Source organism: Gavialis gangeticus, unplaced genomic scaffold (assembly GCF_001723915.1).
Source record: "Gavialis gangeticus isolate Ggan-Ray unplaced genomic scaffold, GavGan_comp1, whole genome shotgun sequence".
Lineage (NCBI taxonomy): Eukaryota > Metazoa > Chordata > Crocodylia > Gavialidae > Gavialis > Gavialis gangeticus.
In genome coordinates, this window is record NW_017729032.1 from 236455482 (window position 1) to 236469082 (window position 13601).

Consider the following 13601-nt stretch of genomic DNA (forward strand, 5'->3'; position numbering starts at 1 on the left):
CTGAATGGCCTGTTGATTAGCTCCAATGGTCACTGTTCTGTCTGCCTGTCCCAGTGAAATTGGACACACACACACATCTGCAATAGCTAGCATACTACATGCCTAGGGTCCATAGGGCTGGGGTCCCTGTCGTGAGAGATGAGAGGGAGGGGGGGAATTTTCTGCTGGAACAGTGATGGGGAGGTAGGGAGAAGCCAGGCAGTCCCTACTGTCCCTGCAAGTCTTTGCCAGAGCTGCAGCCAGGGAGCAGAGAGGAGGGACCAGCCCTGCTGTGGAGAAGAGAGCCCCGCCCAGCCCAGAGAGCATGCTGGGGTGCTGGAGGTGTCTGGTATATCTTAAACCAGGAAGGGGTCTCGGACAGACATTGCATAAACCGGTTTGAGCCAAATCCTTTAAAACAGATACTACATTCAACCAGGTTTACCTCAAACCAGTTTTAGGCATTTTCAAACTGGTTTATGTGCACTGAACATCTGTTCTGTTACAGGTTTAAACCAGTTTCTGATCACTTAAACTGGTTTATGTGTAATGTCTGTCTCTAGCCTTTGTGCCACCATAAACGTTGTTGAAGGGACACAAAGGTGGTATGTGTTTCCACCTCAGAGACCTTGAAAAACATTTTCAAATGCAGCTAAGTGAATGTAGAACCTAAGCTCACTGGCTTTTAGTGAGATTTCTGCTTCTATTTTAGACCTATGCGCCTTTTGAAATTTGAACCTTAGCGATTTAAGTATTTTAAAGAATTCTCCTAAATGCCTCTGTCTCAGAAGTATTCTTCTATGTGAAGCTGTGCGTCTGTGAAACCTTCAGGCTGTCTGTATGAAATCTTGCTCTGCTACTCCTGGCATTTGAACTAACATCCTATACTTTCTCAGCCCTTTATAATGTGGGGATAGTGTATCTTATTTCAGATTTAACCTGAAAACATAGCTTCTGTTCTTTGCCTCTGTCTCTTAATATTCAGCAATGTTTTCATATGAAATTTTAAAAGAGATGGTCAGCAAAGTGAGGAAGTACTGAAAAACTAATTCAAATGGTGACTTCTTAAGACGGTGTCACACCCATATTAAGCCTTCTTGGAGTCACAGTGGCTATTATTTGTCTGATATTATAGTCTTCATAATCTTTAGGACAATAAGCAAGATATAAAAGATGGAAGTAGGTGTTTAAGTATTCCAAGAATATTTGAAGATTCTTCTACACGGATCTAAGATTGATAATATTAAAATATTCTTACGTCTGGTTTATTTCATGCTAGGCTTATTATATGTTCTGAAGTATGTCAATAGTACCATAAGTGCAAAATAAAAGTTATAATAGAAGTTAGCTTCTTAAACATGTTTATTACTTCCATTTGGTGTTTGTCCTGGCTCACTTATAGAAGGGCGTGAGAATATTCCCAAAATGGTTGAGGAGTCCCACATGTGTTGCATTTAATGCTTCGGTGATCCTTTATGTTATTGCCCTAAATTTAGTCTGTCAAGCAAAGACTAATTCTAAGTCTTGCATTCACTTCAGGCAGGTGACAACCTTTGAAGATAGACCACTTTTCTGTTGAGTGCAGTTGCTTGTCCAATACTCACATTAGTTGGGATAAATAAATGACATGCCCATGGTCTTTTCAAAATGTAGCCCATTGAGTCTAAAAAGCAAGTAAAAGCTAATGCCAGACTTCTGTTTAAAGGATCATTAAATAACTATTGCAGTAAACTGTTAAGATTTAACAAGAATCACCTATTTAAGGCTTTCTACAAAGTACCATACATCTGTTTGTGAAAGTTTGGTTTCTGAAATGTTACCAGTTCCTCTAGAAAGCTTCCAAACCCTTTAAGTGTGAAATAGGACCTTTTTTTTATTAGCATATAATTTTTTTAACAAATTCCTTCTTAGCTTTGGCAATCTATTTCCACAGAACATGTTGCCAGGGAGAAGGTAGTTCAAAAACATCCAGAAAAATACTGCCAAAGTGCTTCACTGTAGGAGGGAAATCACCAGATAACCTTGCACACACTGTCACAGATGTAATCTTGGATTTCTGGAATATTTTATATTTGGTCTTCAGGAAAATCTGCATTCATAAAAAAAATGCTTGGATATTGCTTCCCTTTGCCTTGCTTGGATGTCAAAACAAGCAGACAGATGCTTTTGAAGATTTATGGTAGATGGGTAATGAGATTGCTGAATGTTAACTGCTGCATTCAGAATTCATTAGGAGTATGAAAAAAAGAAGGTTATTGGGACTAAAGTACAATGTAGACGGGTGATAAAACTTTGTCTTCAATGAGGAAACTTAAGCAAAAATATGTTACATTTTGGATTAGAATAACCTCACTCTTTCTCATCCAGTAGTCAAATAAAATTTTTCACAGAAAATACGGAGATGTCAGTTTGCATTTACTTGAACACAATGAATCACAAGGACATTATACAGTTTGTTTCAGTAGCACGTGCATGCACGGATCAAGCTATACTGCATGCATTTAATCTAGTGCAACACCAGCACAGGGAAAATCAAAAGCAGGCAATAACAAACACAGTTTTGTGTCTATATCATCGTGTAACAGAGAAAATAAGTTAAAGGAGTCCTCAAGATGGGTTAACTATTGATGACAGATTTCAAAGCCTGACTCTCAGTGGTGTAAATAATGTCTCCGGTACATGCTGTAAATAAAGAAGGAGAAAGGTCAGGAGAGTGTGGTACCTTTGTGTAAGAAGCTAGTTAATAGGTAGAGAGTAAAGTCTGCCCTAACCCTGAACCAAGTACTGTTTCATAATGTTTTTTACTGAACCCTATTCCTATTGTCCTTAGCAGGAATTTGTCAAAGTATCTTTGGTATTTGATAATGGTCTCTACCCCCAGATTCTTTTTGTACTGCAGCCACTTCATGAGGAATACTGTACTTACAACTCAGGCTCTGGATAAACATAATTAATATGTTTCTGTTCAGAAGTAAGTTTCTCTTATATGGGAACTTAGAAATGAATATGCAGTAGGAGGTCTGAATTCTAAAATTGCGACAGCTTTTCTATGTGGGCTCTAATATGTGAAGCTAGAATCAGTGCAAGGTATTTTTTTCAATTGCATGTTGGTCCTCCCTTAGGGTTAAAGCCAAAAAGCATGTTACTTTTAAATTAATTTCCTTCTATTTTTTAAATAATAAAAAATACAGATGCATCCCCTGAGAATTTGGGAAGGTTAAAATGATTAAAAAAAAAGATGGCACTCATGTTAACATAATGGTTTCAGAAGGGAAATGGGTGATTTTAAGGAACAACGATCCCAGGTTTCATGCACATATCCCACTTCACCTCTGTCCCTTACTGACCTTTCCTGTGGTCCTAGCAATTAAATATTAAATTTTAGAGGATGTTCATCACCTCTAAAAATCAAGCCAGTGATTTTTGCGCCTAATTTTAGACCTGCAAGATTCAAAGCTTGTGTCTATGGTAAAGCTAAGTGGTGCCCCAATAATATCTCTATCGATAGCAGAAGGAAGGAAGAGAAAGACATTTAAGAAATTAAGAAGAATAGGTAGAAGTGCTTCTGACAGCATGTTTTCCAAAATTTCTCTGAAGTATGGATAACCACACCTCTTTAAGGAAAAAGTGTTACGTGCATATGAGCCCATACAAAGATATAAGCAACACAGTGCTAGAAGGATGGGTAGGAGCACTGTCCCTAGCCTGTAGTTTTGACACTTTCCTGAACTAAGTACATCAGAGACAGTATCAAAAGCAAATATGTCAACTAGCTGCAGCCTCAAAAAGGTGCAACATCCTTCAAAAAGAAGGTTGGTCATGACCTCTTCTCCCATCCTTTCCCCATCCCCTTTTTATCAGGCTATGTCAGAAGGCTCTCAGGCCATGTCACTATGTAATAAATAAAACAAAAGTGTGGGACACCCTCTGTAATGTACACTGCCTAATGCGTAATAATCTTTAATCTGTTGAGCTTATAACTCATGACAGCTGGCAGTTATTTCGCATTATAATTCATGTTGATTGTATGTATCAGCATATTTTATATGAGAAAAATGCCAATGCGGTGATGGAGTGGGCTGAGAAGACTGTGGAATTGCCTGATTTGGTAAAATGCCTGTGAGACAGTGTCTTAGATCAAAAGGCCTACCTACGTGTCATGTTTTCAGCAGGGCGGTGGTATGAAATCTTTAAATTTCAGATAAGCACAAATAAAATGGGAGGGACAAGATAAATTACCAGGCCCCAAGCTGCCACAGCACATTAATATTTACTTGATATCTGTTTATATACCCTCTAGTGAATATGACAGATGTAGCTGTATTTTAACAGAGTATCATTTATTGAGAGGGGAAGAAAAATTATAGACATATTTCTTTGTTTTGTTTTGGGGGTTTTTTTGTTGCAAATAGTCTCAGATGTTCATTGTAGGGGTGGAGGGGGAAGGGGGAGAGCCAAGTGCTGGTGGGAAAAGAATGCAATTATTCCAAGCCTCCTGACAGGCCTGTACTTCTTCCTTCCAGCTTAGCTGCTTTGACCATAGGCTGGGGGCTCATGGGACATGGACCAGATTGAAAAACTAGAAGCAGACAGATGGTTATTTGTAATCATCATGTAAATGTAAATCCTATAAAAATGTTTTGGTTTTTTTTTCCTAAGGACCTGAGAGCTGCTATAGTGGAAAGTAGGATTAAGGCACGGATATCTAGCTTAGAATAATTTTGACCCCACCGCTCCTCCCCCATAAAACTTTGGTGTTTTATCTTCAGCTCTTTTAAATAAATTTCTGGAACCCTGACTGAGGAAATTAATTCAGTTTCTATATAATTCCCTGAGTTTATGGGCATCAGTTTGACCAGGACCTGGATTTGGGCCTAAGCTGGCAGGTGCTGGTAAGCAGTTGCCTTGGTAGCAAGACTTTTTTTTTCTGCTCAAGCAGGTGCATTGCCTGTGAGTGTTTATCTTAACATGTAGATGTAGTTGCTGCCAGTTAATATACTTGTGAATACTTCCCAAGTTTGCCATTCAGAACTTCAAACACGATATGATACTTCACAGACATTTATCTTGTTTGAGCAGCGTTGGAGGCAACAGTACATTAGAGCTGCAGAGAGTCTGATCAAACTTTAATTAACGTTTGTCCACAACTCCCTCATAAACTATATGTACAGTGTGCACATCCTTTTCAACTATCAAATCCCCCACTGGCTTTAGAAGAAGTACACTTTCTGCTTGGTGGTGCTGAAGTAAAATGCCAGGCATAAGTTGCTGAATCTCAGAGGTGTATGTGCCTAGCTCAGGTTGGCAGGATGGTGCGGCACTGCTTTGCTCTGCCATAACTGACATCTAAGTTTCGAAGTGGCCCTCAAGAGTCTTGCTCCCTGCGTAGATCAGGTGCAGGAGGAAGGTTGCACTACATACAGTCACATGAGGCAGGATGTTGGCTATGCTGCTCCTCACATCCTTTGCAAAACAGAATAACACTACGGGAAGATATACAAGCTGAGGCAGACCCTGTGTTAGGTGCCAAGCTGGGGTCAGATAATGATCAGAACATGAAAGGAGAGCAAAAAGGGAATGCAGGATAAAGGGGTATGATCCATCCCTTCACCACTTATCTTTGCATTTTTTAAATGCAATGATAAGAGCCTGTCTGACAGGCAGAGCTCTGGACGAGAAAAAGGGCTCCTGTATATGTCCAAAGATGGTCTTCTGTCCAAAAACACAAATAGTCTCTTGAAGGTATGAAGGAATTGTGGCTAATTTGCTGAAAACTATTCTGCAGCTCTCAACCATTTTTCTGTTTTCACAGGCCATTGTGCTATTAGACATGGTGAATGCACTGAGCTGTGCTGGAACTTTTCCATTTGCCCTACTAATAAGCATGAACTCAACTTTCAGCTGATGCTTCTTTCTTCTGCTGCTTCTTGTGCTTAGTCTCTCTCTGCTGTAAGGGCACTGGAACTTTAAAGTTATCACCTTAAAATCACTGCCTCAGAAAGTCCTCTTATCTCTCAGAAGGGACATATTTGGAAATGCCTTGGATAGCCATGCTGATTTGATTCATGTCTGTGCTTTTATATATAGCCATGTTTTTACTGCACGAGGGAGTACTTACACATCCTTCCCAAGTGGAACCCTGTGCCCTCTGTACATATCAGTGCCATATTTGACCCCATTCTCATGTTCATCATTAATTTATTCTCATCCTTTCCTTTCCTTATACTTTTTTTCTCTCATTGTTTTTATCTCCCTCTTCTCCTTGATTCCTGCATTCTTAATCTTTTCAGCCCCCACACCTTATTCCTTTTCTACTTTTCTCTTCACCTTCACTCCTCCCAAAAATATAGGCATTCCTGGGGGTGCCCAACTACAGTCCCATTTTAAATTGTGTGTGGGTAAAGGGAAAATGGTGAGTTCAAATCACATTTTCCACCCTTACTCTTAGGCTAGTTGAAGCCCTACACAGCTCCTGGCATAAACCTTAACGTTCCTTTAACTTAGGGTTTTTTCCCCTCTGACCTTAAAGGCTATTCAGGGGGCTGAAAGTGAAGTGCAGCAGTGCTCAAACCATCCTTTTATTCTCAACTCCTATATCAGGAACTGGGTGGTATAAAGTGTCAGGTTATATGGGCTGCAAACAGACATCCCCTTTATGCTGCCATGAACATTTTTATGGCTGTACAAAACCTGGGGAAACATGTCTTAGCCTTTTGTCACATCAAAAATGCCCAAATTTGTGATGATTCTTAGTTATAGTTTGTACCACCTTCTCGTGGCCAGTGTCTGTTTGCTTATGGTGAGAGAGAGCAGGCAGGTTGTGGGCTGCCCATTCTCTCCAGCTGCCCCAGGCAGGTGCTTCTGGGGCTTCAGAGGCCCAATCCTGTGCACCCTGGAAATCCCCCTGTAGGGCAATTCTCAGGGTGCATGTCTGCAAGCACAAATATGGGAACCCAGTGGGGTTGCACACATGGAAATCCCTCTGAAGGGAATTCCCATGGCCTGCGTATCATGCTGCTGCACACTGAGTGAAGGTGCAGCATCCATAGCAATGGTCTTGCAGGATTGGGCCCTTGAAGTCTTGGAAGCATCAAGTGGCTGGCCGTACATGACAATGGTCCCAGCAATGTCTGTAGATGACAGTGAAGCAGATCAGCTGTGCCAGGACATAAACTGACACAGCTGATCCCTCTCCAAACACAAATCTTTTTTATACCTTTTGGTGTCCATGGGAGCTGCATAAATGGACTATTACTGTTACAGAGAACCAGGGGATTTGTAACTTTTAAAATTTGATAGCATATGTAATGACAATAAGAGTACCTGACATTGTCAACAGTCCTTCTTTTTAAATGGGATTAATACCAGTTGCTGAGCAGTTTTTGTTTCAGAAGCAGCTGATGCTTGGCCAGGTTTGTCAGTTGTGTGTGAGAGGATATTTCACCCTTTAGAAACATTTCTTTCCCCTTAGATCTTGTAGATATGACACTTCCAGACTTCCAGAATTGGTTCGTTTTGCAGATTCCTTTTCTGGCCTCTCCCATGAAATGACAGTGATATGGTTTCTTTCGCTTCCTTTGCAAAATACTCTATTTTAATAGTATTCCACAAACACATGTTGTGGTGCCAGACTGTTAGCAACCTGTGATCTTCACTGTGGTGTTTCTGTATCGTGTGTTACAGACTTCACATTGTTTCATCTCAAACACTGTTTCCTGTTATTTTGAATGTTGTGGATCAAAATTTGAGAGCACATGAGAGATTCATATGAATCAGACATATTTTTTAGACTGAGGCTTTTGGCCAGTCATTCGTTGGGAAAATGGTACTAAACAGGACCCTTCAGTCTACCAGATGTGCTGTTTTGGAAAATGGCTGAGTCCTTGCCAGAATGCTGTTTGTTGCCAGCTACTTCCATCATTCTATTTTGTGCTTCTAAAAAGGACTTAACCAATCATTTGTTTTGTGTTATGAAATGAATTAACCTTCAATTAATTGCCACTCCCTTTGGGATTTACCTGTATAAGTCAAACTGGTAAACCCCTAGCTATGTTTATATACACACTCACCTCAGCTTATTAAGAGACTAATCCTTGTGCATACAAATCTTTTTTTCTTCTTGCCTGTAACAGAACAGAACTGAAAATACGCAGTTCAAAATGTTAAAATGGAGCACATTTTATTAACAGTGAAGGCAGTAAATTAACTCTGCTTATAAGATGAGAGTGAACAATTTCTGCTGAACTCTTCCTGACTGCCCCTTCACAAGGATACAGTGTTTTCTAATTTCTCAGAGGGCCTTAGTTCCATTAAGGGCGAGAACTGTGTTAGAGCTGTAATGAAAGCCATACGTAGCTGAAATTCAAGGAAGGGAAATGCCCTAAATTCTATTTCAGTGGCTCATCTAGAGCTATTTTCAGTTTTATGTTTATAAGAATGTCAATTAACCTAGAGACTAGGACACACATGGAAGAATAACGATGAAGTGGATATCATTTCAGCACACTGAAGCCAGCCGCTGGCCCTAATCCCTCTTTACAGCAGCATGATTTACATAAGAAGCTAGCATGTGTTACCTAATTTAGTTTTCAAACAGCTTGGTGATTTATATGCTTTTTGCTTGAGGCATTGTGGGACAGGACTGGTCAGGGCTGCAAGAATATCAAAAGAGCAGAAGAAGCAGGTGGACTGGTAGAACACAGTACATCAGTTCAACTTCTTTGGCATCTTTCAAAACCACAGATCATTCAGCACCGGTTTGATTATATAAATAACCATCCCATAAAAATGGTAAACCCTACAATTGTTTCACATATAGAATCATATCATGCAACCAGCAATGTAAAAAGCACTACTGAGACAGGTGAGAGGTAAGGATTTCGAAGGGTGATATCTTTTATTGGATATCACCCTTCAAAAAGACTAACTGCTTAGGAGAGATTTCAGACAAGCTTTTGGGTAGAAGGTATTCTTCCTCAAGTACACACGCCTATTAGGGATGTGCGAAGCGGACCTTATTCGATTTGGATTTGGCCGGATTCAGGGGGCAGTGATTCAATTAGTTGACTCAGATCACTGTCCTGATTCAGTTTGGCCGAATCTGAGGATTGGATGCTGATTTGGAGAATCAGCAATTCAGCCATAGACACAGTTTTAAATGTTTTTACTACATACCTCAAGGTACCAGGTGTGGCTCATGAACACTGAGATGGTTGGGCAGATGGAGTGTCCTACAGGAACATAGGGGGGTCCCTGTGTGCTCGGCAGTGGACCCCTCCCTGCCTCCCCCAGCTCAGCAGTCAGCCACAGGGGGACCCCAGGTGCTCCCCCCGGGCCAGGAGGCACCAGTCACCAAGCCGGGGTGCAGTGGGGAGGGGCCCCTGCACACTCTGCAGCAGACCCAAAAGTGTTTCTGGTCCACTTCCAGGTCTGCTGCTGAGCGTGCTGTGGACCCCCCCAACACACTCCCGTGGGATGCTCTATCCACCCCACCATCTCAGTGTTCATGAGCCACCTGGTATCTTGAGGTATGTAAAAAAACATTAAAGTTGCGTCTATGTCCAAATCATCGAATGTCTCTGAATCGATCCAGCAGGTTCCATTTGATTTGGAGAGATTAGAGGGTCTCCTGATTTGATTTGGATTCGGAAATTCAGCTGCCAAATCAGGCCGAATCTACCCAATCGAATCAGTGACTGAAGCTTTGCACAGCCCTAACACTTACGCAGGTGGTCCAATAAAAGATATAACCCCCTCTTTCTCCTACATTTCCTGGACCTTCACTGCTACAACATCATTTGAACACTACTGAGATAGGTGCCAACTGAGGAGCCAGGCATGCCAGATGTTCATCTAAGTTCTGGCACCAGTTTTTTGTTGTTTTTTCTTTTTAATGGAAAGCAGTCAACATCAAACTAATCATGCTGCTACAGGAGATATTTCACCTAAGAGCACCATATTGGCCAGATGTCATTTGGCAAATATCATCTGAACTTGGGTAAAAAGAACAGTATTATATGGATCTTTAGGCATTTAAATGAGGAGCCATGCACTTACCTTTAGAAACTTTAGACAAAAAATGTTCACCGTGTCTATAGCCACCCACTGAGTATGAGCAAAAACTTATTTTTTGTGCACAAAACATACAAAGGCATCACTTGAATAATGCTTGAGTCTACTTGTGTGTTAAAAAAAGACACTGCTGTTTTTGTTTTTATGAATATTCCAGTTTCTAATGACTTGTGTTGTCTTTTCCTTGTTTTTTGCAACAGTGCTACGGGATGACTTCCGCCAAAACCCCACTGATGTTGTGGTGGCAGCTGGAGAACCAGCCATTTTGGAGTGCCAGCCTCCTCGAGGACATCCTGAGCCCACTATCTACTGGAAAAAGGACAAAATCCGCATTGATGACAGGGATGAGAGGATCAGTGTAAGTACCACTGAAATGGCCACTTAAAGATACCTCTTAACAACTCCTTCACAAATGAGATGTCTCATCAATATGAAGGTTGAGGTGTCTGTTTTACAGACTACTGAGGCAATGCTCCATTATTTCTTTAACCTTGGTACAAGAAGGAGGTGATGTAGTCAGCACCACTTGGTAAAGCTCCTGGTGCCCATGAGATAGGAGGTTGAGTAGCCTCATGGCTGTCCTGGAAGAAACAGCAATGAGTGGAAACCCATTGTTTTCACCTAGGATCAAACCCACATCCTTTCAGTCTATAGCCAGTCTCCCTTCCTGCCTGATCTAGTGGCTCTCCTCATTAACATGAAGGATAATGTAATTCCTTGTATAGCTTATTCATAATATTTGTGGATTCCCATCCTCCACATGAATCCATAGAGAATGGATCTTGTTGTCTTTGTGGATGCCCATTTGTGGTACTGGAGCCACAGGGAGGCATTGGGTGCATATGTCTCTCCTAGATCTGAATGAAGAAATAAGGACATTAAATGTTAAAATTCAAATTGGATCTATATGGGCCACAGTTTAGCACCTGCAATTCTAGAACTACAGGATTTCCAAGTCTGTTTCTCTGTCAACATGCTCAAGTGGCTATGTACTGTTTGGACACGCACATGCTTACCTGACCATAAGTCTGGGGAAAAAAGGGAAGCTACCCTCCTATACTTTATCTCCATTTGCATAATGGTTATGGTACTCACCCAGGAAGTAGGAGATACAGGTTCTAGGACTCCCTCACCTACAGAGAGTTTGTGACTTTACCTCTTGAACTTCCTGCCAGGCATCCGGCGCTGCCTGTGCGACATCGCATAGGCCCAGCCTGGCTCAGCGTGGGGCCGCATGCCTTCGGGCAGCTCTGAGCCTCTTGGGCTGTGACCCAGTGTCCAGCACCACTTGCAGGGACCGCATGTCACACCGGGCTGGGTCCTGCCTCCACAGAAGCGGCCCAGCCCAATGGTGCGTGGAGCCTGTGCACGCAAGACCCAGCCTGGCATGACAGGTGGTCCCTGCGAGTGGCACCGGGCCCAGGGTGACTAGCTGAGCTGCCTGAAGGCACATGGCTCCGCGCCAAGCTGGGTCAGGCCTATGCGATCTGGCACAGGCAGTAGAGCTGTGCAAAATTTCAGCAGCCAATTCATTTAATTTAATTTCAGATTTGGATATTTCAGCGGTTGAAACACCAAATCCTAAATGAAACACAAGGCTCCAAAACAGCTCTGAAATGAAACTGGCCATCCAAAATGTTTCAGAAATTTTATGAAATGATTTGGATGTTTCTGAAATTTTTTGGAGCTGTTTCAGGGCTGTTTCAGAGGTGGGCTTGCAGGGAAGGAGAAACTAAGAGCGGGGGGGCGGGCAGGAAGGACTGTTCTGATCTTGACATCTGTAGCTGGCCAGTGATAATGATCTGTCCCTGAGGTCCCTTCCAATTCCAATGCTCTGGGGGAAGGACACCTATCTACTTGAAACTTGGCAGGCTTTATGGCGGCATAAGGGGCTACCATCCCTTTAGTTTTCACCCTGCTGCACTTTACACGTCAGGAGTTTTGCTTGTCAGCAGTTTAAGGTGCAGTTTCCCAGAAACCCCTGCACCTAGCTCCTTGAAAGCTGGCAGGCTTCATGGCCTCAGAAGAGGCTAGCAAGTTTCATCTGAATCAGGCAAGAAATTACAACGTTATAGGCAGTTTTGTGATTCCCCATTATGGACTATGGCCGAAACACCATCAAAATTCTGAAACAGCACCGAAACAGTTTCACCAAAATGAATCACTGTCCCCCTGAAATGCTGAATTCAAAATGAAATGAAACAGCTATTTTGAACAGCCAGGGCTGAGCCATGCTACCCCACATGGCAGGGGGCTGCGCCAAGAGGGTCCAAGTACCCTGATTGCTGCTGCTGTGGGATTGGGGGTGGAGGAGCTGTGGGCCCTGTGGGGGGTGGGTTGCATGAGAACCCTGAAGTGGGGCATGAGGGCCCTGGGGGGGCACATGTAGGCTCAGTGGAGGGGCATGTGTGCTGTGTGGGGGGGAGGCATGTGCCCTGTAGGGTGGGGTCTGTGGCCCTGTTGGTGGAGCTGTGGGCCCTGAAGGGGGTGCTGTGCAGGGGTGCTGCACCCTATGGTGGGGCAAGGCACCCACCCCTCCTGAGCAATCCCCCTATACAGCCCTCCCACACCCACAGTCCCCTCACAATCCACACACAACACACAACCCCAAGCCACCCCCACAAACCCCTTACCCATACACTTGGCTACAAACTCCAAACCCCTGCACAAGCCACATACCCCTACAAACCTCACCCTCACAAACCCTACACCTACCCCCAATCACCCCCAACCCACCCCCCTCCAAATTGCTTTACACTTGTAATCAATAAAAAATTGCCCAACAGATCTCTCTATATAGAGTGGCTTTTCATTTTAATAGTGAAAGAACACTGTTTTGGGTATTTTAATGAAAAAATTTGGGTTTCTTATCAGAGTATGTGCAGTTCTTAAAAAGGGAACACCAGGATGTCTGCTGGTGAGACATGTGGTGATACTTGTGCACAGGAGCCTGTCTAGGGCCCCAGTGGGGACCAAGCTGGAGGGCAGATGAGGTCGCTGACCTCTTGGCCATTTGGCAGGTTGCTATCCTGAATCAATTAGGCCAAATTTGATTTGGAGATTCGGCTGTTGCCGAATCTCTGAATCAGCATCCAGACCCATCCCCTACCCTTCTCCTAGCCTGGCAATGGCAGCCCCGGCTCCCAGCACTTGTTAAAAAAAATAGCTCCTGTCACTGGGTGCTGCCAGATTTGGGGGGGGGGGGCGATCCCCACTGCCCCCCCACTGTCCCACACTGCATGAGCCCCCGAAACCTCCTCTCCTCCAGCCCTCCCACAGGTGCCTCACCCAGGCCAGCTCCAGCCCATTAAGGAAAAAAAGCCTGAAAACACCCTCGACTCACTGCTCCTTCCAGCAGGGGGTTATCCCTGCTGCCCCCTGCCGCCCTGCACCACATGCAGGGCTCTGAACAAGCCCCTGAATCCCCAAGGCTGCTGCAGAAGCAGTGTGTCCCAGGGCATTTTTCTGCTTTTTTTTCCTTAAAGGGCCAGAGCTGACCCTGGAGGGGCACCTGTTTGGGAACTGGGGGAGTGAGGTGGGGGTCAGGGGAC

The 13601-nt window shown here is 43.4% G+C and overlaps 1 protein-coding gene across 5 annotated transcripts in view; it reads left to right on the plus strand.

Moving 5' to 3' along the window:
• Positions 1–13601, plus strand: part of ROBO2 (roundabout guidance receptor 2) — a 787363-nt gene that overhangs the window by 521014 nt on the left and 252748 nt on the right. For all 5 annotated transcript variants that reach the window (XM_019525121.1, XM_019525122.1, XM_019525124.1 and 2 more), the window contains exon 3: positions 10251–10408. In XM_019525121.1, coding sequence (XP_019380666.1) covers positions 10251–10408 — 158 coding nt within the window. The remainder of the gene's footprint in view (positions 1–10250; positions 10409–13601) is intronic.